This window comes from Meles meles, chromosome 3, assembly GCF_922984935.1.
Source record: "Meles meles chromosome 3, mMelMel3.1 paternal haplotype, whole genome shotgun sequence".
NCBI lineage: Eukaryota > Metazoa > Chordata > Mammalia > Carnivora > Mustelidae > Meles > Meles meles.
Genome location: NC_060068.1, coordinates 97,560,286 through 97,584,438, shown reverse-complemented (window position 1 = coordinate 97,584,438; position 24,153 = coordinate 97,560,286). Strand labels below are relative to the sequence as shown.

Genomic DNA, 24,153 nt, shown 5'->3' with positions numbered 1-24,153 from the left:
AAATTCATTAACCTCAGTCCATTCTATGTTGTTAAGACCAAGATAATATATTGATTTTCTTCTGAAACCGATTCCATTATGCTAAATGGATGTTTAAAAAGCCACTGAACTCTGAAAGCATCTAGTTTACACTAAGACCCAACAGCAGTAGTGACAAATACTGTTACCTCAAACATTACATATAATGACATCACACTAGTGATCACACAGAAAAAAATTTAAACAATTTATTTCTTAAATTTACTTGGAAGATTAGAGCTGATACATAAGAACGTTTACAGTAACATTTAGAGTTATGTCAACATAAAGACCAATAGCCATGGTAACAACTAGCACATGCAATTCACTACAGAATACAATACCCTCTCTACACAAGCCTTCTATGTGAAGTAGAGGCGGGGGGGGGGGGGGGGACAGCAAGTGAACTTTGAAGGATTGCACTTAAAAAGATACACAGAGGATACACACCTAATGCTAAATCACTGTATTGTAGTACTAGCAAATTGCACACTTTCAGAGTATATTCAATAAACATATTAAGACTACAGAATATCCAGATTATCTGCCTTTAAAATGTCCATCGACATCACGTTTTGGCATTCATGTTACAGTATTTGAAACATGTAGTTACCATTCAGACAAATCTTGTCTTTAAGGGGTCTTCAATGCATTTTCATCATGATCAATGGTAAAGCGTGGGTAATGAAGTTGAACTAATCCACTTGGAAGAGCTACTGACTGCAAAAAGCTCTTAAAATTTTAGGAAAAAAAACCAGTAGAGCTCACACCAAGTTCCCCTTTTCTTCTTAATGCAATGTATACTAGAGTATCACACTAATGCATGCTAGTAACACACACTAAAAGATTAATTGAAGAGATTACATTTGGCTCTGGAAAGCTTGTTTTGACTTATATCTGAATTCTTAAGTATTCTGAAAAGGAGTATTTTTTTCTGCTGGCAGAAGACCATTAGAACTAGGCTGTAAGCTGCTAGTTTGTATCATCTTTGAAATCCATGAGTGACCAATTTTATTTAAAAAAATTTTTTAATACTATCTTTAATAGTATCTATTTAATACTATCAAGCCCCAACATGGGGCTTGAGCCCGTGACTCTGAGATCAAGAGTTGCATGCTCTTCCAACTAAGCCAGCAAGGCACACCAACAATGACCAGTTTTACATTAAACATCTTGCCATTCGATGGCATCATATTCTCTATAGCAAACTGCAGTGAATTTTTAGAAGCAATCTTAAGGCAATAGAACTGAGCATGACCTGCAAAAGAAAGCTATCCCAGCAATTTTAACAATTTAAGAAATTTTATATAGCTTATTACATTGACATATTACCCATTTCAACAAAATTACAGTTTAGAAATTTCTTCCTAAAACCAAACATAGGACAATGACGTAGAATGTAACAGAATGGAGGGAAGAGCTCTCCTACTTGATTTATACTTGGTTGATACATGCCAGTTAACAAATTTTAGAGAACTGTATGATATAATTATCCTACTTCTACATTATTTCTGATTTTGACTAGTTAGCCCTGTGGATATAATACATTTTAAAAATTTTGATTTCTACTTAAACTACTTAAATGTTCTTAAAGGATGAGCTTTCATAAATAAATGTCTTACATTTCTACTTCATGAACCTTGAACTTCACAGTGAGCTAGAAAGATGAGGCAACTTAATGTGTAAGGTTGAAATTAATTCAACAGCTAGGTAGAGAACTGATGTGAACACAGAATGTGTGATGGTTTTGCTTTTTCCCTTGCTTCTTTCTACTAACATATTGGGTATGTTCCTGAGTTCTGACTGATCCAAGTTTATTTTTTTGTTAGGATTAATGCATTTTAAGTTTGGGAGTTTTCCCGTAGTTGCTCACCATTATGCCTTTAGAAGGGGTGAGGGTATGGGAGCAAACACAGCAGTTAACAGTCCAACTGCAGTGGCAACACCTGTGGCACACTTGTTGTTTACTCCTTTGTGAGGCCAAGCGCATCAGCAGCAGTGCGTTAGTTTGTCCGTAGAGGCTTTGCCAGCATTACTTTCATGGAAATTTGTGGATAGTCAAGATTTAGTGGGAATCACATCCACTAACTTTTATGTAGACTAGTTTTCATGTAACTAGACTTGTTTCTCTCGGCTCAAGTATAACTTACATTTGTCTCCAAACGAAACAAATTATCTAAAGGAAAAAAAAACCCATATTATCCTAAGACCTGCCTTAGGAAAGTGATTCTGTACTTTAAACAAGTTTCATGAATGCATTTCTCTTGTTGGGCAAAGATGCACATCACATATTCATAATCAAATCTAGCGCTATTTCCTCAAGGTTTATTTGTTCAACTAAATGTCTAAAATGCTCTTGCCCGTGGCAGGGGTGGGGGGCATTCAGGGCACCAGGTTCTATGCAAATTTCAACAGATTTGTTTATACAGTCAGCGTTCTTTCTGCAAGGACTTCATTCTTACTCCCTTAGATTATAAGCTTCCATTTTGTAAATACAAACATCACACCAGAATTCTTTTTAAAACTGGTAGAGGTGACTATTTTACAAATAATAGGACTATTTACTTGGAGAGAATGAAAAATAAAACTGATATAAATTTCACAGATTCTTAGCAAGATAAATGTAGTCCTAGATGGGATCAGGCTTTGACCAGATCTAAATGGTGGTGGCGCCATTATCCTGTAGTGTGACTTTGGGGTCCCTCTGTCCCTATTCCGCCTCTCTGTGCCCGGTGTTCCTCATGTACTTCTCATCCTGTCATTCTGCCAATCTCATGTCTTTTCTCCCCTGTCTCAAAAAGACCGTGTGTGTGGGGGCGCCTGGGTGGCTCAGTGGTTAAAGCCTCTGCCTTCAGCTCAGGTCATGATCTCAGGGTCCTGGGATCGAGCCCCGCATCGGGCTCTCTGCTTGGCGGGGAGCCTGCTTCCCTGCCTACTTGTCATCTTTGTCTGTCAAATATATAAATAAAATCTTAAAAAAAAAACCGTGTGTGTGAAAGTGCTCTGAAACACAGCTGGCAAGAATACAAAGATAATGTCTAATAAACAGTAGGTCTACTTTGAACAATATTCTGAGAGCACAATGAGTAGAATTAGATCTCAATTGTCAATGTATAGCAACTTTCCTTCTTAAGCCTTTTATTCTTGAATAACTTCTAAGTATTTGAAGTTAGCCTGGTTTTGGTGACTTAAATACAGGAAACCAAAACACACCTTCTGAAAATGTACTTCACACCACCAGTCAACCACTAATGATTTATGAAAATTTCTTCGTAACTTCTTGTTCCTGTCTTTAGCCCTGCCTCCTTGTCAAATGTGGTGGGCAGGGTATGGCAAAAATGTGAACGTGGGGTTAAGTGCTAGAATCTGGAGCCCTAGCTTACCTTTCTCTGGGAAGAACAGAACTTGGAGGAGAGTAGGTTTAAAATCTAAATCACATGTGGAAGGAAGTCAGTCCCATCTACGTCAGAACTGGCAGATACTAAAATACTATCCCTTCATTAAGTGCCTTTACAACAGGTATGCTCTGTGACATTTACTAACATCAACATGTACATTTTTGGATGATGCTTTATTTGGTAAGTAGTGCCCATGTCCTCTTAGTTTGCTTCAAACACTGAAGAAAAAAACAACCTTCGAATCTTGGCCTACTTCAAAACAAAGTGTGTATCTTCACCTTAAAATGTTTTAACATTGTATAAAGCGCTTCATCAACCAAGTTCTCTAGTATTAACAAAAAGAGTAATGTTTGTGTGTGTGTGTATATAGAAGAATGTTAAATAATTAATGTCTTTTAAAAAAAAACAAGGTCTTAATAAATGGCAAAGAATTTTTAAAATGGCTAACATAGGTTGGCATTCATTCGTAGCTCTTACCTGGGCACTTTGCTTAATTTATGAATGATAAAAAGCAGCTCTTGAAAATCTGTTAGACTGCTTAATGATGATACTAATATTCAAAAATATTCAGACTTGAACTCCATTTGTCTCATAACGGGCAGCATCATTATCAATGGAGGAGAATGTCTACTACTTCCTGTTGGCAATATTGAAATTAGACCCACTATTTTGGTTGGTTTTGGGCAGACAAAACAAGCCAGGTTCATGTAATTATGCCACCTGCAGCTCTCTCTATGCTCTCATTTGAACAGAGTCTAGATCTCTTCTGATTTTATCTTAGCTCTATCTCAGCCACTTTATTTGGTGCCTATTCTCACTAAAATCAGTTCAGCTGTACTAAGTGTATCACTGCTTATTATTTAAATACCCTCTGTTTCCTAGCTACCAAAACAAAGTTTTACTTTGCAAATTTGAGACAAGCTTTCTGTCTTTCTTCAGTGCAAACATCCTGAAACAGCACAGTATCATTCAGCTATTCAGAGGATGAAGTCAGTTTATGTAGTGCTTGAAGAAGTATCCCAGATATTCTGGAAGGGAAACTGCCCCCCGGGGGGGGAGACAGTTTGTTGTTGTCCTCAAGGGCAAGTGATCATCTTCAGTGAGTGAAGATTATTTTTACCTGAAATAACAGATAAAATCAGCTTTAGTTTACAGTTTACTGCTGAAGTTGTAACAGGCCTAGTCTTTACTGAGGCATGTAGCCACCTCGTCGGACAGTCTGTGGTAGGTAACTTTTAGGCATTCCTTCATCAATTGCAGCCTCCATCCCCACTGTTTCAAATCTCTCTACCAGTCCATCAGTATGTGGGCCAAAAGCATCTGCTACAGAAACTTCTTGAAACATTTTCAATTGCCCAGCTTCAAAGGGCTGTGAAATATCTGACATCTGCTGTTTGAGTCTCACAAAATCTTCTTCATTGACTGATGAAACTTGCTTTGACCTTTCAAAATGTGAAATATCTGGGCTGGTGTCATGCTGACTGCAGTTTTGTTTGAAATACTGTTGCCTGGGAAAACTGCCAGCACTGCTCTCTGTGTTATCTACCAGCTGCAGATCTTCAGGCCGCTCCTCAGAATCTAACAAGGGCTGGGTGGACTCAGATCTTGAGAAGACTTGGACTGATGGAACCTGGTGTCTGTAGCCGCTGTGCACCACTGTGGAATACTGGACGGTGCCCGAAGTGTTTTGTGCAGACTCATTTTCGTCACTGCTAGAAATGCTTGGCCTAGAGGAGGACATGCATGAAGACCCTCCAATACCACTGCTGTGTCCTTCAGTACTGATTTTTTCCTTCTTGAACAGGTCCAATGATTTCAGATCTTCTGGAAAAGGCTTTTTGTCATTTGCTGCTTCTATTTCCACAACACTTACATCAGTGAAATTGCCATCTGAATACACTTGATCTTTTGAATTAAAATTATGCTATGAAAGAAAGAAAATGATTAGTAACTCCGATACATGTTTACTCAAACTCTGAAACATATATGGTAAATTCTAGTTAAAACCACAGAGAAATGCATCTCTGAAACTTCTCAGTTAATTCCCATGGTATAGACATAATCTGGGTCACTAGGTCCTGTCAACTAGCTGAACTGCAGGTACTGTGGGAATAATTCTGAGAAGCATCAATGTATTTCACCAGAATTCCTGATCAAATTGGTGTACAAAGACTACTTCATTACTAGACTATGGAGCCTAGGTAACAGGATAGAAAAACTCAAATGACTTAAATCTCGTAAAATGTATTCTAGATCTTAATATAAAATTCAACGATTATTAGAAGGTAGTAAAGTTAAGTCATTTCAACTCTAAAGAATTTAGGTTTCTAGAAATCTTTTCTGCAGTATTAAACTGGTATACTGTTAAATTGGAGTTTAATAGCTTATATAAAATGCTTGCCTTACAACACAGTTACCACAGAGCGGTTATTTACACATCAACTTTGCTATTTTCAAAATTCCATCAAGTCCTTTTCAGGTTAACAGAAGTAAGGAGTATCAGAATATGTTGTGTTAATACTTTATTACCATTTCTTTCTCAATATGGGCTCATTTGGTTTAACTCTAGAAACGTACCCTAACATGCCCATGTATAAACAAGTCAGAGCCAATGTATCTTACCCTAGGAGGTGTATGAGGTGACCACTGGGCAATATGACTCTTTGAAGGATCTGGAACATTAGGCCAGATATGCTTTTTAATTCTGGAGAGAAAAGAAATATACTGTTTGTAAAACCGTATGTTTTAAACATATGCTAAACACGAGCTTAATCTAGCTATAATAAACAACTGTTAAGTATTCAGTTAAAAAAAACAAAGTTGAGGCAAGTCAAAGCCTTACAGTATACCCCCTTTCCCAACAACAAAAGCAAATGTTCAATTTCCAACTAAAACCACATAATAAATTTTTACATAGCTACCAGAAAAAACTTCATTTTTCACCAGAGTATTTATTTACCTTAATACAGTCCCTAACCCTGAGTGAGAGATCCCTAAGTGTTTTTAAGTATACAGGAAGTGAGTCACCTTGAGAATAAGTTTAAATATAAAAATAAAGGTGAGTAATAAAGTCCTGACTGACAGACTCTCCTGTGGAAACAACTATAAAATGTGGGTATAATATAAAAAGCAATGAAGAACCTAAACAAAAAATTGTATCATCATCAACAGATGACAAAAGCAGCATTTGATAAAACCAACATCACATGTAATCCTAAAAGACTGAACGCTTTCTCCCTTAAAACCAGTGATAATGCAAAGTTTTACTTAACCAGTGTAACAAGAAAAATAACTGAAAACAAAACATCAGAATAACGGTCTTCACTGGTGAGCAGCAAAAATGCAAAGAAATCCAAAAAGGTACTGGAGTAGATGAATGTATCCAGGTCTCAGTATACAAGGATAATAAATTCTTTAAAAAACTGCATTTCTATTTCTAGCAATGAACAATTAGAAGATAAAAATTTCTGAAAATGCCATTTACAACTGTATAAAAATATTTAGTAATGAATTTAATGTAGGATGTGTAAGGCCTATCCCACTGGAAATAACACACTGCAAAAAAAAATTAAAACCTAAAGAGAGATTAATATGTCCCTGAAAGACATGTGATTTATGCAGACAGATGTAAACTCCCGTTCAGATTGAAGTTTTTCCCTAAATTGACTTACAGAATTCAGTAAAATCTCAGTCAACATGTACTGGGTTTTTTTCCCCCCACCAAGGAAATTTCCTTTTCATATCAGTATTAGTATCAGTTTATCAAATACTCTAGCCAAAATAATTCTGAAAAATGAAGTATTAGAAGAATTCCACTAACTGCTCTCAAAACCTACCACAGAGCAGTAATAATATAGTATGGTACTAGGATAATTGACATATAGATCAGTGGAATAGAATGGAGGCCATAAATAAATCTAGACATACATGGATAACTGATTTTGGCAAAGATATCCAGGCAATACAATGGGGCAAAAAAGTAAGTAAGTAAATTTCAGTAAGAAAGGCTGGAATCTATGGGGAGAAAAAAATGAACCCTGACCCTGTACCATGCACAAAAATAGATCATAAACCTTTGGCTACAATGATTAAAGTTGTAGAGGAAAATAAAGGAGAACACATTCATGACACTGACTTAGGCGAGGATTTCCTATGTAGGACATAAACTTCATCAAAAAATTAGAAACTTTTTCTAAAGTCACAGTGAAGAAAATGAGAAGGCAAAGCCATAAGACCAGACTTTCCAAAACACATTTGAGAATAATTCTGTAATCAGAGTATGTAAAGAACTCTTACAGTTCAGTATTCAGGCAAACAACCCAATGTAAAAACTGGCAGAAGATTTCAGAAGATTTACCACACCGAAGAATGTATAGCAATGGCACATGAAAAGACCCATTACTACTTACTAGAGAAATGGAAATTAAGATCACAATGAAATAGCAGTACATGCTGATAATGAAGGAGCTAAAATTAAAAACTGTGACAGCACTAAGTATTGATAATAGGGAACAACTGGAAGGCTCACAGAGCTAGTAAGAATACAAGATGGTATATCCACTTTGAAAAATAGTTTGACAGTTTCGCATCAACTTAAATATGCACTCACCACCTGACCTAGCAATCCCACTACTAGGTATTTACACAAGATAAATGGTTAACATGCCCACGCAAAGATGTGCAGGTTAATGTTCATGGCAGCATTATTCGCAATAGCCCCAATTCAAAGAAATAGCCTGAATTTCTGTAACAGATGTTTGAACAAATTTTGATAAACCTATACTATAGAATACTATTCAATAAATAGGAAAAAGGAGTATATTCAACACTAAGTCTCACGAACAGGTGAAATGCAAGAAGTAATATAAAAAGACTACATAGTATTTGATTCTATTAATATGGAATCCTAGAAAAGGCAGAACTACAGTCACAGAAAGCAAATCAGTAATTACTTGGGGCCAGAGGTTAAGAGAGAGAACAGAGCATAAATCCAGTGGAAAAAACTGTAAAAATAAAAACAGGGGTACTTACAGGTCTCTCTTATTAAAGCAGAACAGTACTCCCAAAAGGGTTGTCAATAGGAACGCTAAGCAAACAGGCACAACTATGGCTTCAATTTCTCCTTGAGCTAAAAACAAAGGGGTAAGGTAGAAAATAATGGTCAATGCCTATGCTGACACAAATAATACAACTTCCCAGCCAGAGGATTGTTAAACAGATGAAATACCATCCAGTTTTTACAGCGTTTTTAACTTAAAGGCTGGTTTCTCCCCCGCTTTTCTAGCCCTTTATACCTTACACAGTAACCTGGCCACAGGGTAAGCATAAACAATATGTTGGTTAGGGGAATAAAATGACTAAGTTTATTTTACTGGACAGATAACCTACACAGTAAGTTAGAGCTCCCAAACCTAACCATTTATTACATTTATGATCTGCCCTCAGCAGAATCTTAACAAAAGCTTATCTTTGAGATCTGTGAGTACTGGGCAGTAGAGAAGTTGTAAAACAATCTTAGTAACTGAACTACAGATGTGCTCCTCTATAAGGAATAAAAATAAAAGGTTCAGGCAAAATTTTTAGTAGCTATTTACTGTTTTCAAAAAGATGGCATCAGGGCACCTGGATGGTTTGGTTGGTTAAGTGTCCAACTCTAGATTTTGGCTCAGGTCATGATCTCAGGGCATTGAGATTGAGCCCTAAGTCAGGCTCTGCACTCAGCAAGAAGTCTGCTGGAGATACTCTCTCCCTCTCTCTGCCCCCCTGTCCTCCTCCCTGGTTGTGCGCTCAGATAAATAATTAAAAAACAAAACAACCAAAAAAAAAAAAACCAAGGCATATCTGATAAATGGCTAAGGAATTTTAAGGTTTTTTTTGTTTTTTTTAAAGATCTTGTTTTTTTATTTCAGACAGAGAGCACGAGCTGTGGGGAAAGGCAGAGGGAGAGAGAAGCAGATTCCTTCCTGAGCTAGAAGCAGGGCAGACTTGACAGGGCTCTGGGATCATGATCAGAGCCAAGGGCAGATGCTTAACTGAGTCACCCTGGTGCCCAGAATTTTTAAGAATCTTAAGTACAAAGAGTGGCAATAGTAGGAATAGTTATCACCTAAAAATCAGTAAGCATAAGATTTCTAAATAGCAGATGATCCCTAATCTGCATTTAAAGGAGGGCTTACTTAATCAAATGAATCACTAATTGGATAGTTTATATTGGAGTTACTTTTTAATGATTTACCTTACGGTTGTTTCTGGTTAACTCCTCCAGTCTCCACCTAATTAGCCTTTCATGGGAAGACTTTATAAAAAACAATACTGCAGTCACATACTATTGACTTAGTCCAATCTGCACCACACATATCCCTTTGTAACTTTATCTTCTACCAAGTCTAACATAAATCAGTAAGTCAGATCAATGCTCAGGAAAAAAACCGTAGATTGGCAAATACTAGTTACTTGTATGCTCAGGTTTCGTATATCCGTATCTATACCAAATCAAATTCAGGCAGAACCTCTTCAGTACTGCTCCTGAACTTACTATGTTTTTATGTCTTGGGCCTTTGCTCATTCAGTCCTAAGATGCACTCTTCTTCCTATTTGTTCACATCCTAACCTTGAGACTCAAGTACTGTCTCCTTTATAAAATCTTTGATGATAAAAGTCGCCCCGACTAATTACCTTTAACTTCCTCCTCTACTTACTGCCTACATGGCCCAAATGCCTTTCTGTTCAATTACTTTGCTTATGCTGCATTTCTTCACTGTTAGGTCCTTTGGGAGCAAGGCACATGTTATAGTAAGAACCCGCAATAGTTCCACAAAATAAATAGATCTGTGAAAAAAATGTATGCAAAGGTAATACTATAAGGATATACAAGTATGTTAAAAGATTATTCTAGATGAGAGATTAGGAGTGATTTTTCTTCTGCTCTACAGAATGTTACTTTCACAACCAGGATAGTATTTTAAAGGTTGTTTTTTTTTTTTAAAGATCTATTTCTATTATTACTTTTTACATATATTTTATTAACATGTCACCACAAATCTTATTCCAGAAACTCTGTTCATTACTGGATATCACAGCAAAGCTCAGAACCTTTTATTATCTATTTTATGTAGTTATTCATTCATTTTCTCATTCAGCAATCAGGACTATGAAGTTTCTATTTATCAATCACTGTGGTGGTACTTGGGGGTGGACATTAAATACAATTATAATAAAATAAGTAATTTCTATACTGATTCAAAAGGAAGAGAATGACTAAAGGAACAGCCAAAAGGTGAGAAGCTCACATAGAAAAGTTCACATTAGGAAAAGAAAGAAAAAGATGGAGAAAATCCTGAGAAGCTCAGGGTCAACGAAAGAGATTATCAAACGGCATGCAAAAGCAGTAATTTAGAAGGCATGATCAACAGGACTTTATACTTGGCTTATGTAAGCAATAAAGATAGGAAAAAATTTACTACATCCTTATCTAAATTTCTGGCTTTGGCAAAGACCTGGATGGTTTTATCAGGGAAAAGAGAAATGTTATTTGTGAAGGAGAGAGAGGATGGCTGAAGTCACAGGCAGTGTGAATAAGCAGATAATAAAATAGGGCTAAGAACAGAGCTCTGGAAAATACAAACCATTTTTAAAAAGAAGAGTGAAAAGGAGGCCAAGAAGGGAAGTACCAGAGCGGGAGAAGACTCAGGAGGGCACTATTCCATAGAAGGACCAAGAGACAGTTTCAAGGATGGAGAAGCCAACAGACTCAAATGCTGAAGAAGTACAGAAAAAAGACTAAAAAGCATGCCAGGGAGATCATAACTAAGACGACTTCCCTGAGGGATGTGAGGGAGATTTCAGTGGAGTGGGGGCTGGAGGCCTGGTTTCAGTGAAGTCAAAGACTGAGCTGGAGGAACCGAAGTAGAGTTTGGAAGGGTGGACTCATCTTTCCAGCAATTTGCCTATAAAAAGGATTACGAGACTGAAGAAAGACCACACTCGATTTTCGCCAGTGAAAGTAAGAACGCACTTAGAAAGATACAAAAATTCTTTCAGCATTTAGAGAGTATATAGATGAAATCAGTAAGAAGCAGTTAATGAAGTAACAACAGAGGTGAGTTTTGATAGTTTAAAGAAATCACCAAAATCAGATAAACACAAAAACCGTTATTTATGAAAAATGCTTTTTTATGAATCTAAGTCTGCCTTTAGTCTGATTAAACTTTAAAAAGAAAAAGAAGAAAAGAGCCAACATTACTTACCAAACTTTGGTGTAGTAAAAGTGAATTCTGGGCCATCCTTTCCACCTTCATCTGTGTATGCTGCCATTCGTACCATGTACAAAGTGTCACTGGTCAAAGAGGACAATGTATATTCTGTGTGAGAAGAATCCACATTCACAGCTAGAAGAAATCAGTAAGTGTCGTTTATTCAACTGCTCAATGTTTCTGATTTAGCTTTTGACATTGAAAAAGTTTTAAAAACGCAAAAAATATTTTTCAGAAGTAACTTCCATCTCTCTGACACACTCTTCTCCGATAAGCACAACACAGTATTTCTTTAATAGGACCACGAAAGCAACCATAAGACAAATTCTCAGGTGCCTCTTTTCTGATGATAATATACTCTAAGATGTATAATTAAGAAAGTGAGACTTAGCTTGAGAAAAAAACCCAGTAATTTTTAGTAACTGGTAGTTTTATTACCGGTTTCATTTCCAATGATGGTTCTGTAAAATATAGTGTAATTTCGGATAAATCCATTCTGAACATCAACAGGAAGTTGGTCCCACTCTAAGACAGCTTCATTTTTCCCCACTTTTTTTGTCCGAACAGTAGGTCCTTTGGAAGGTGCTAGAATAGCATAAAAGTATTTGATAACTGAAAATCATTACAATTCAGTATATTACTAGAATTCACTAGAATTTATTTTATTTGAACACTGTAAGACATACCCTTATTTTAAAAAGATAGAATGTCTTTGTTAATAGCAAACAACACATTTCAAAGAAAATGAGTTTCGACTTACGAGCTTGTTTAAGGTATGCTTTTATGGATTCAGGGCTTCCTGGTCCATCAGCAAATACTGGAGTAACTGTTATCAAGTAACATTTGCTCTCTGCTAGGTTCCCTAAAGAAAGAAGAAGCGGCGGAAGCATTTTTTCCACATAATAGAAAGTGTAACTCCATTATTTATTTTTATATTATAATTTCATGGTTACTAAACTTTTGGAACTGCAGCTTTTAAAGTAAGCATTCCTTTTTGTGTACTGGATTCAAGCTTAACAGAGTGAAAGTTAAAAGCTTACTTTTATTGCCAGTATCATGGAAATAAAAAATATACTGTCAGTTAAAGTAATTACTGTATTATTATCCAGGACTTACAATAAAACATTGATTTCAAATTATCCCTGGTCTTATAAGTTTGACAATGTTTGTATATTTTAACTAATTCTTGGAGAACTACCTGAAGACCCACTGGTAAGAGCGAGGGAAATGGCCCTGGTTTGTCAGGTCACTGGGAAAAAAAGAATTAGTACTATTTCTCTCAAAAAGTTAAAAAAAAATTAAAGTTATTATTTATAAATCCTTTATTATCTCTTCAAATTAACAAAGTTATCTATTCCCGATAGACAATAGTAAAAATTTTTTATTTTTTACAGAATTTTACCTGTCCACATCAAACAAAGTATTTTACTGAAGTTTACACATTCAGTAAGAACTTTTATTTCCTTAACTATTACTTATAAAGTTATAAAGTTATATATGCTCTGTTGCTTTCTTAAACGGAGTAATTTTACTTTTTCTTGATGACTCAGTATTATCAAGATGGTGAGTAAGTGTTATATTCTGCTGTAATACAGTGATGTTATCAGAGCTATGAACTATTAGGGTTCCCTATGCAACCTGCAGACTCTGGAGATTATGCTATGCTATCTTAAAAACATTTCTTTTGTCCAGTTATTACCAATGTAGGTCTTCCCTCTAGCTCTACCTTGCTTTTGATAAGGCTGAGAAGAAACCAAATTTATTAAAATTGTTTATTAAGGAGGGCCAAATAGCCTGTTTTATAAATCAAACTCACAAACCTTATGGCAGATATGTCCTTGTTTACAGCTCTTCTCTAATTAATCATATTATTCATAGCTAATTCTAATGGTTATCCTTCCGTACTTGGGGGGGGGCACATACAAGCTGAATGTTTTATCTTTAAAGCTGTTTTATCACTTCAAAGCCACACAGTAAGTTGTACCTTAAAACGCAGGGTAATCCACCATTCTGGAGCTCTACAACATCATTACTTTCTGTCCATTACAACTTCCAGTTAAAAGACGTAAGGTAATCTGAGTTCTAATTTCACTTCCCCTATTCAACAGCTTTCAGAGTGTAAGTCATGCAGATGCTATGGAAAAATATTTTCTCATTGCAGGATCAGGGAGTTAAATCAGGTACAGAAAGAATGCAACTAATTACAAGCAGAGGTCATATAATATTTCTCTTTACAGTTTAAGTGTTCCTTTGATGATCGCAACAATTAACTATAAAGAGAAATACTATTAACCCCACTTTGTCCATAAAAAGACTCTGCAACTGAACGAGGTTATGTGACTTGGTGAGTGTCACACATATGGCAAACTAAATTAACTTTTCAGGGGACCACAGCACCTGTAACGCACAAAAAAATATGCAGAAGAAAAATCTGTCTGAAGAGTAAGACATAAGGATATCAACTTAAAATTTTTTCTAGCCAGGTATACCTCTTATATAGGTGCGGTGTACTAATCCATCTTCCTGTTGCCAGTCTGGGATACAGGGCGATTTATCTGATAATACACACCACTCAAGGATGTATTTGTTTACAGATTCATTCGGAGCAGTCCATTCCACCCAAAGCATATTATCTTTGGGAAACGCTTTAAGATCCCTTACAGGGCGAGTAGCTTTAAAACAAAGGTGAATACTGATATGGTAAGTGAGCATTAAAAATCTGAAATTTTGATTATTTTACATTTACATAATCATGTAGCCTATCAGTTTTTGTAGCACATAATAATATGTATTTCCATGAATAAAGGCACATTATAATTTATATATAGACAATTTATTTTGAAACTAAAATGCTTCCTTTCTCAAAATTCTTCAAATGTTTTCTATATGTAGATGGCTTTTTCCTTCTTTGAAAGTTATGAACAATATATTTAAGTCATATTCATATATGGTTCCCAGAGTCTTAAAATAGTATTTAAAAAACCAGTAAGTAATCAGAAAAGACTGAAATGAATTAGTAGTTTACTTCAAATTTAAGTGAGCCACCTAAGAATAAAACAAATTACTTGGCTGTTCACTTAGAGTAAGTTAACTATGTACTATGCCTCAGAGTATCTTCTACATTAAGAACCCCCTTTTCCTATCCATCATTAAGAACCCCCTTTTCCGGGGCGCCTGGGTGGCTCAGTGGTTTGAGCCTCTGCCTTCCGCTCAGGTCATGATCTCAGGGTCCTGGGATCGAGCCCCGCGTCGGGCTCTCTGCTCAGTGGGGAGCCTGTTTCTCCCTCTCTCTCTCTCTGCCTGCCTCTCTGCCTACTTGTGACCTCTGTCAAATAAATATATAAGTCTTTAAAAAAAAAAAAAAAAAAAGAACCCCCCTTTCCTATCCATAAGTCGATGCCATCTCACAGACACAAACCTTTAAAATCATAAGAAGGAATAGTTAAAACAGCTGCATCTGATTTGCCAACCAGATTTCTCGCTGTGAGAGTTGCTATATAACGATCATTTGTGATGTTTACTGTCCATTTTGTTTCATTAACTGTGTAATTCTGTAAACGTGATTTCCATCTTGTGAGAGTCACTTCATAATCCAAAATTTTTCCATTGGCTTCAAAAGGAGGCAATGTCTGTAATAAAGTATTTTAAAAATTTAATAGAAGTTAAGTTTTCTCTGTGTTCACAAATTCTGCTGTTATGTAAAACCTCTAAATGTTTAGCTGAAAAAAGGTACCTGCAACCTCATTTACAATTCACTACCTTAAGTAAAGCTACTACATAGTAAGTAAGAGTAAACCCGTAACTTTGACTAGAAGAAAAGTACCACCATTTCATTAGCTTTTAGTTCTGTATAGTATCTGCACTGTATCTATCTGGCTCTGTATTGTATTTTATTCCTGAGGTTTTTTTTTGTTGTTGTTGTTGTTGTTTTTTAGTATGGATACGCTTGCAGCATTGACGATTATTATTGGCAATACATTTTCATTACTCAAAACCCTTAGAAATTATTTTCTATGAGGCACTCAGGAAAGTTCAATGACAGACAAAATCCTTCTCATAGAACTTTTCACAAATGCTTAAGTATTTAACAGATATAACCTGCAGTTTATGTAATATATACAAAGCTTTGTCTATGTCAAATGTTTTCCTGATACTGAGATGAATAAAAATTTAAGTTAAAAAACTACACTCATAATGCCATATAATATGTATTTATATAAGTGACAAAAGATAAACATGCAATTTTTTTTTTTTACCTTCCATATGAGTTGTACAGATCTATAGCCATGAGTATGGGATGGCTCTATCTTATACCAGAAACTTGGTGCCTTGGATGGTCCTAAAAAAATGACATGAACTTTTAAAAACAGAAGTTTTTAACAATAAAATATCATCTTGGAAATTATTCTCTTACTTTGTTCTTAATATTCTTGCCCTTTAGTCACTGTTTAAACTATCATTTTCCCCATTCTAGTATGCTATGCCTGGGTCTTCCTTTAGTCAGGATAATAGATCACTTGGTAACATATCCTAAGGTATAATCAAAGATGGATCACCATTTCTTACTGCTGAAACTCGAGCTGAAAAATTATGTTTAAATATATACTTAAAACTCCTAAATGTGTTTATGTGTATATATGAATATAAAACAATATAAATGGAATAAATGCAGGCTAAGTTTATTACCTTATGTTAGGACTGTTGACAAGATAAAATAAAAATGAATTCGCAGTGTTGCTGTCATAATCACTAACGTGAGAAATGAAAATCCACTTTATAAAACCAAGTATGAAATGCTAATAAATTAGGTTTTAAAAATTCCTATAGGATCAACCGATTTTTCAGAATTTTTTTTTTTTAGATTTTATTTATTTATTTGACAGAGAGAGAGAGATCACAAGTAGGCAGAGAGGCAGGCAGAGAGAGAGGAAGGGAAGCAGGCTCCCTGCGGAGCAGAGAGCCCCATGCGGGGCTTGATCCCAGGACCCTGAGATCATGACCTGAGCCGAAGGCAGTGGCTTAATCCACTGAGCCACCCAGGCGCCCCTTTCAGAAATTTTTAAGTGCAATTATTAGCTATGGTTCAGTAGAATAAGAAAGGACCTGAATAAATCTAAGCAATGATGTGATTTACTATAAAGAGGTAATTATGGAAGACAAAACAGAGAAAAGGACACAAGGCTGGGGACAAGGCTAGGGACAAGGTTGCCAGTACAGATACACACGAGTATACAAAATAAAGACCAAGAAACTATAATGAAAATGTTATAGTCCCCAAAGACTTCCTAACATAAAAAGAACCTAGAGGAATCACTCATTAAATTGAAGAACTGCTTAATCTAATGGTTCATGATTTTCCACCATCTCCCCTCCCAAAAAACACACACAGGCACTAGCCATAGTATTTTGTTTTGCCCACACTTGAGTTCAGGAACCACCCTCCCCTCCCCTCCCCTCTGCAACTGACCCACCAGCTTTCAAGGCCCCATGGATCCCAGTTTAAGAATTCCTAGCCAAGCAAAGAAATCCAGTTGAAGACCCTCAGATCAGCAACAGCAGAACTACTTTCTTTCATGTCACTTATGAGAGTAAGAGAGAATCTTAGTGGAAAAGGCAGTTTACTTTTCTGCCTTTGATACTCTCACTTCACTATCTAACCTCTAGTGAAGCTAGAAGTGAAGGGACAGTGGTGGTATAGGAGGTTTTAAAGCCAGAGCTGTTGCCATTGACACCTGAAGGGTGAAACTATGGAATAAAACTGTTCAAAAAGAAAAATCTGTATGCTACAGGACTATTTCTTGACTGCTACAAAAGAAATTACTGATTTTAACTGCTGTGGGCAGGAAATCTTACCTTGGATCCTATATACCCTTTTATGACTTTTGGATTCTATATTATATGCCCCGTATGATCGTGGGGGTGGGGAAAGGAGAATGAAAATAAACCAAAACTCCAGGACTCTTTTTCCAGGGGTTTATTAAGTGCTGGTAGAAACGAACAAGTAATAGTACACATGTATTTCTGACAGTGAGGGACTATAATGAGTCAGGATATGATTCTCTTTTTGGGATATCTCTGAACTACCGTCCTTTATAAAATGTTCTGGACTTAACTGTTAGTTCAGTCATTCCCTGGTATCTTCTTTATGAGGAATTAAATAGATTAATACAATCATGCACATTTTACATCTTGATGTTAAAACAGAAGTGTAAAATTCAAGTTTGAATACAATGGTCATAAAATAAGGAGGTGGTCTACATTACTAAAACCACATACAATTCATAGCCCTAATTCCAAAACCTTTATTTCCTCATGTATCTTAATTACTCACTATCTTCATATGTGATACCACTTGCTTCTTCACTCCAGTCACTCCAGAAGCCTTTACCATCTTTCTTCATACAACGAATCCTGAACACATATTCTGTAAAAGGTTTAAGGTCCTGGACAGTGAAGGAAGACCGAGTGGATGCTGTATCTTCAGGAGGAATCTGAAATCAAAGCAGATCAACTAATAAAAAAACCCATGTATTTACTGTAACTGTCCTAAATTCCCTAACATTTGGGAAACTCATTTAATGAAACTAGACTAATAAATTAAGCTCAGGAGAGATATAAATGCAAATCAAAAAGCTGTCTAAGTTAGTGAAGTTAGTAGATTTTCAAAGTATGGAAACATCTTTTATTAATCGTTTATTTATTTTTCTTCCATGGGGCCTATAACACTTAGGGTCTCAGCAGGAGAGAGATAGTATACTCCAGTTAGAATTCAATTCAAGAAGGGTTTTAAAAGAAGTATGGGCAGAGTATAGGGAAACCTTAGATAGTGGTCATTACTCAGGGGCTTGGAGCTGTTATTACCCACAGGCCTAAAGGGCTGGCAACAGCAACTGAGAGAAGAGGGTCAGACGGGATTAACTTTAGTAGAGCAGTGACCCTAGGCTGAGAGAATGGGCAGCTCCAGGAGGAAGCAGGGAAAATAAATATGCTGATCTCACTTTTCTCTCTTGCCAGATCCCCTGCTTCCTTTAACCATATTCACCAAGAAACCAGAGAGAATGTGAACCCACAGATGAAATCCATACAGGTCAGCATTCCAAGACAAGAGTAAGCAGAGTAGGGAAGAGCAGAGTGCAAATCTGGATAGGAAAAAGGCAGATATCCAGCCCAATCAGGAAAAACAAAACTTGTTTTCAGAAAAGAGAGAATACAGATAAATAACTAATTCTATTACTATGGTATGTCATTACTATGATATTTCAATAGTGAATACAAAGCAGGTATCATTTTTTAATTATTATTAATGAATTAAGAGTCTGTGATATCAAAAAATATTTTGAAGTTCAGGTATGATATATCCTCTCTGTATAACAAGAAGCATTAATCCATTTTCATTTGTTGCTTTTTCTAATTTTATTTTGACCAGTCCTTCAGTAAGTGGAATGGAGAGCAGAAGTATTAAGATCATGAGCTCAAATCCTTATGAGCTCATTACTGCAACAAGAGAAAGAAAAAGCACAGTGTTAGTGACAAATGAAGTTGTAACAAAGATTATTATGGGGAACACAAGCTATGGTGATTGTCTTTTTTAAAAGTTCCAAGTACTGTGCTCGCTTCGGCAGCGCATATACTAAAAAAAAAAAGTTCCAAGTACTTCTTTTGGTGACAGCATCATCTTTGGGTATACTCTTCTGTTCCTTTTCAGTCTTGTAAGTTCCCCAACTCCTTCCTCTACTAAGAAGTTGACATGCTTTCTAAAAAGCACTAGATAGTAAAAATTTTAGGCTGTGAGCCAGACAGTCTCTGTTCCAACTGCTCAACTTGTCCGCTGCAGCACAAAATAGCCAAAGACAATATTAAAAAAAAAAAAAAAAAAGTGTGGCTGTGTTCCAGCCAAACTTTATTTCTAAAGACAGATGGCTGGCTGAAATTGGCTTGCAGATTTAGTTTGCCAACCCCTGCTCTACCTTAGCCAAATAATCTCTTTATATACTCCCCCACTTCATTTGCTCATTTTTTGTGCTCCTTTCACCTCCCATCAAAAATACTATTCCTTACCTCCTGGTATCACTCCCATACTTCAAAGCTACTGTACTAAGCAAACCTGTATTTTTGATCTGAATGTCTTCCTGTTTGCCCTTGCATGAAACACTGATCAAGAAGAGGTATCAAGCGAAATATTTCATGTAACCACAACCTTAGGATATTCAGACTTTTAGGTTAGAGGGTTGCAAGACTATTTGCATAACAGTATCTTGCAATTTACCTGGCTCCAAACTGAGGCATCTCTGGTCCTATATTGAATGTTGTATTTCAGTCTTATAAAATCCTGGATACTTGAGTTGATCCATGTCAATTTTAAGATACTGGACAGTTCCTCTGAGTTGCTTACGGATAAATTATGTGGAGGATTGGGCTTCACTGAAGAATAAAATAAATCCGAGTATTTATCATGGTTCATTTTTAAAACTTCTTATACAAACTCAAACATACTAATTTTTTTAATTTCATATTTATTCTTACCAAATGAACTATTATTTTTGAAAACAATGCAATGTCATACTATTATAATGAAGAGAAAAGGTTTCTAAAGAAACTGTAGTTTTGTCAAGTTATATGCCTATTGATCTTTTCAGGTTCAGTTATCAAAAGACAAATATTTATGATATATGTAAAGACAGAGACAATAAAAACAAAACATGTATACCACAATTGCTATGTTGTAAAACGTTTGATAATTGCATAAATACTAGCAGGTAACATTCAAAGTCAAAACCACTGCAGTATAGCTGTATTATTAAAATTTTTCCACATTTTTAATGTTATTAAAGCAAATTTATAAAAATCATTGAAAGAGTAAGTGCTTTTTCTATATTAATTAAAATCTAAGAAACTAATAAGCCACTTAAATTCTCAAATTCAGGTTCAGAACTACCTTTATCTACAGGATCAAAATTTATATGATCTGATGTAACTTTCCCAAGGGCATTCTCTGCTTCTACCCAGACTTCAGTGTTGACAAAAAACACAGGAGGATAATCAACAGTGCATGAGGTAGGGGTGTCACGTTTTGTTTTACAATCAGCAAACTTCTCTGTTGCCCTAAATACAAAAATGGAAGAATTGATCATTAAAAACAGATTTTAAAAAATTACTGTGAAGAAGGTTTCCTGATGAGGCCCAGACTGTTACAGCTTAAAATTTCTTAAGAACTATCAGGTTTTCCTTTAAAATGGAGTTTGATCTGCATCTTAAACATTTTTTTTTTCAAAATTTTATGCCAAGAACATTACATTTAGAATACTATGCTCTATCCCCAATGACCCATCTCTAAAAATCATCTATTTCTTGTGACCTTATTACTATTTCTTTCCATTCCTGAAACAATCCTTACTGTACCCACAATGTCCTTCTTCAAGCAGTTATGATTATTCTAAGCACAATATACTAGGAGGTGATAGGAGGACAGGGTAAGATTGAATTTCTGTCAACCCCAGAAAATCCCCTTAGCCTCTTTCCAGTCAAACCCTTTCTGATTTCTATCATGAAAAAAGTTTCAAGTGGTACTATTTACTCACTTAATTTTAAATTATGCATCAATTAAAAAGACATATACTGACATGTATACATGAGTGTATACATGTATACATGTATACATGAGCCTGGGTGGCTCAGTGGATTAAGCCGCTGCCTTCGGCTCAGGTCATGATCTCAGGGTCCTGGGATCGGGCCCGCATCGGGCTCTCTGCTCCGCGGGGAGCCTGCTTCCTCCTCTCTCTCTGCCTACCTCTCTGCCTACTTGTGATCTCTCTGTCAAATAAATAAAATCTTTAAAAAAAAAAAAAAGACATATACACACATTTGTTTTTAAAGAGGAGGTTAGGTCAAAACCAAACAGGTAACTTTTATGAATTACTATGCTGTATACCTGAAATGAATAGGATGTTGTAGATCAGTTATGTCTCAATTAAAAAATTCCTAAAAATCGAAAGCAAAATGAAACATATGAACTCTTGTATTGAGTTGGTGCTTTAACACACAGAAACTATTTTAGGTGTCTTAATTTTTGTAATTTTTTTGTAAGATTTCATTTATTTGAGAGCGAGTGAGCGAGCAGAATCAGGGGGAGTGGGAGAGGGAAAAGTGTGCTCCTTGTTGAGCAGGGAGCCTGATTCAGAGTGTGATCCCAGGCCCCTGGGATCATGCATGACCTGAGCCGAAGGCAGATGCTTAGCTGACTGAGCCACCCAGGCACCCCTTTAAGTAGCTTTAAAATGTCATTTAACTATATCCTTGGGAAAAAAAATCTTAAAATTCTTTTTAGTATTCATCTTGTTCATGCTGATATTGGCATTGCTATTCTGCAGCTGCTGCTTATGAGAGATAAAGCAAAGAACTATTACGCTGGTGCTGCTGGAGACTAAGGTTTTCAGCACAGAAGATGTAGATGTTAGATGGAGGAAATTAAGTAAAAACAGGTAGTCCAGATTTTAAACTGGAAATATCAGTATTAGTGCATGATGTATTTTACCTTAAAGACATTTCCTAGCTGTTTCTGCTGTAAAACCCTAGAACAACCCCATTAGCAGTAAGCTCCCCTAGCACCAGACTGTAGTCTAAACAGTATTTTCTATTAAATGGAACTATGGCTACTTGGGAAGTGGTTGATTCTAGGCCTGGGGAAGGACATATATACTAAGATGAATCTGGAAAGTCATGTCATATCAAAAAAGAAGGAAGCTGTTGAAGACAGCTATCAAAGACTAGTGAGTGAAGTCAAAAGGAAAAGCCAACCTGAGTAGGTTCCTAACCAAAGATGGGACAATGTAAGAATCAAGAAAAATAATAGTAATGGACTGAAACATGTAAAATGTGTTTCATTATGAATTCGTAATGAAGGGGAAAAAAAAAAAACCCTCACCTTTGGAGGATGCTAGGAACTAATGCTTTATAAAACTGGTTAGAAAGGGAAAGCATTAATACCATTTTGCTTCTCTCTATGAACTGTACCTCCGGGTAACCAATAGTTGTTGAAAGAAGTTTTAAGTATATCAGGTTTTTACAAAAATACCACCACTATTTTTTACCTCATGTACAAATAACGATCACTGATCGCTCCAACCTTTAAATGAAAAACTAATGGGAAGCAACATGGTTAAATCCCCAAAACTATTCTGCTGAGTCATAACCTTTCACGAAAGAGTACATGCTGTATGATTACATCTACATGACAGAACAAACAAAAATTTACAGTGAGGAGAATCACTGCAGTAGTTGCTTTGTGGGACGAGGTGAGATAGGGTGATGGATAGGACTGACTGGGAAGAAGCAGAAGTGAACTTTCTGGGGTATAAGTAATGTTTTGTAGACTTAGACCTTGGTAAGGTCTAAGTTATGTAACTATACTAGTCAAAGGTCACTGGTTAATCCGCTTCAGGTATCTGAGTTATATTTAAAGATGAATGTAAATTTTACCAAAAACCAAAAATGTACCTGTAAATGTTTAATTACACCTACTTAATAATGTAAATGCTGGAGTGTTTAAGGGTGAAATATACTAATGCCTGCAAGTCACTTTGAAATACAAAAAAAAAAAAAAGATGGATAGGAGGAGAGAAGCATGCATAAACACCACATATGTGATAAAGCAAACACAGTAAAATGTTAATTATAGGATCTAAAGATGGATCTGTATAAGCATTCACTGCAAAGTTCTTCCAGCTTTTGATAAAAACTGCTGTCAAGAACTGTTTAAGATCAATTTGTACTATGTATGCAGTGTGTGTCAGTCATATCAAAGACAAGTCCAATAAACAAAACCTGTCTTTGCGCAAAAAAAAGGAAACTTTATAAAGAATGGATCAAGCTGACAACAGTACCCGATACCACCTCTCCATCTTACTATCAGAAAAACAAAAGCTCTCAACCAAAAGATGTTAATCTAATGAGGGCATTTAGTAAAGTTGCACAATACAAATTAAAATACAAAAATCAGTAGTCCTTCCATACACTTACAATGAATTTTCTAAAAAAGAAATCAAGAAATCAAGCATCAGAAACAATAAAATAGGAATACATTTAACTAGGGAGGTAAAAGACCTCTATTCTGAAAACTGTAAGACATTGATGAAAGAAATCGAAGACACAATAAACGGAAAGGTACCCTGTGCCCACAAATTCCAAGAATTAATATTGTTAAAACATTACCACCAAAAGCCATCTACAGATTCAATGCAATCTTTATCAAGATTATAATGGCAATTTTTTATGAAAGTACAGAAAAACACTCTAAAATTTATGTGGAAACACAAAGGACTGAACAGTCAAAAAAAAAAAAAATCCTGAGGGAAAAAAGAATAAAGCTGGAAAACATCACACTTCCTGATTTCAGTCTATACTATGAAGTTAGTCATCAAAACAGTATAGTACTAGCATTAAAAAAAATAGACCGACCAGTGGAAAGAACTAAAAGCCTGGAAATAAAC

At 35.8% G+C, this 24,153-nt stretch overlaps 1 protein-coding gene across 2 annotated transcripts in view; it reads right to left on the bottom strand.

The window, feature by feature from the left end:
* Positions 1–213: 213 nt before the first annotated feature.
* IL6ST (interleukin 6 cytokine family signal transducer) overlaps positions 214–24,153 on the bottom strand; it is a 57,810-nt gene continuing 33,870 nt past the window's right edge. For both annotated transcript variants that reach the window (XM_045999458.1, XM_045999459.1), the window contains exons 5-16: positions 20,604–20,770; positions 19,935–20,089; positions 18,000–18,159; positions 15,925–16,007; positions 15,087–15,297; positions 14,158–14,340; positions 12,429–12,530; positions 12,107–12,253; positions 11,663–11,803; positions 8,448–8,544; positions 6,039–6,120; positions 214–5,340 (exon numbers count right to left, since the gene is read on the bottom strand). In XM_045999458.1, the coding sequence (XP_045855414.1) occupies positions 4,603–5,340; positions 6,039–6,120; positions 8,448–8,544; positions 11,663–11,803; positions 12,107–12,253; positions 12,429–12,530; positions 14,158–14,340; positions 15,087–15,297; positions 15,925–16,007; positions 18,000–18,159; positions 19,935–20,089; positions 20,604–20,770 (2,266 nt within the window). In that variant the 3' untranslated portion in view covers positions 214–4,602. The remainder of the gene's footprint in view (positions 5,341–6,038; positions 6,121–8,447; positions 8,545–11,662; positions 11,804–12,106; positions 12,254–12,428; positions 12,531–14,157; positions 14,341–15,086; positions 15,298–15,924; positions 16,008–17,999; positions 18,160–19,934; positions 20,090–20,603; positions 20,771–24,153) is intronic.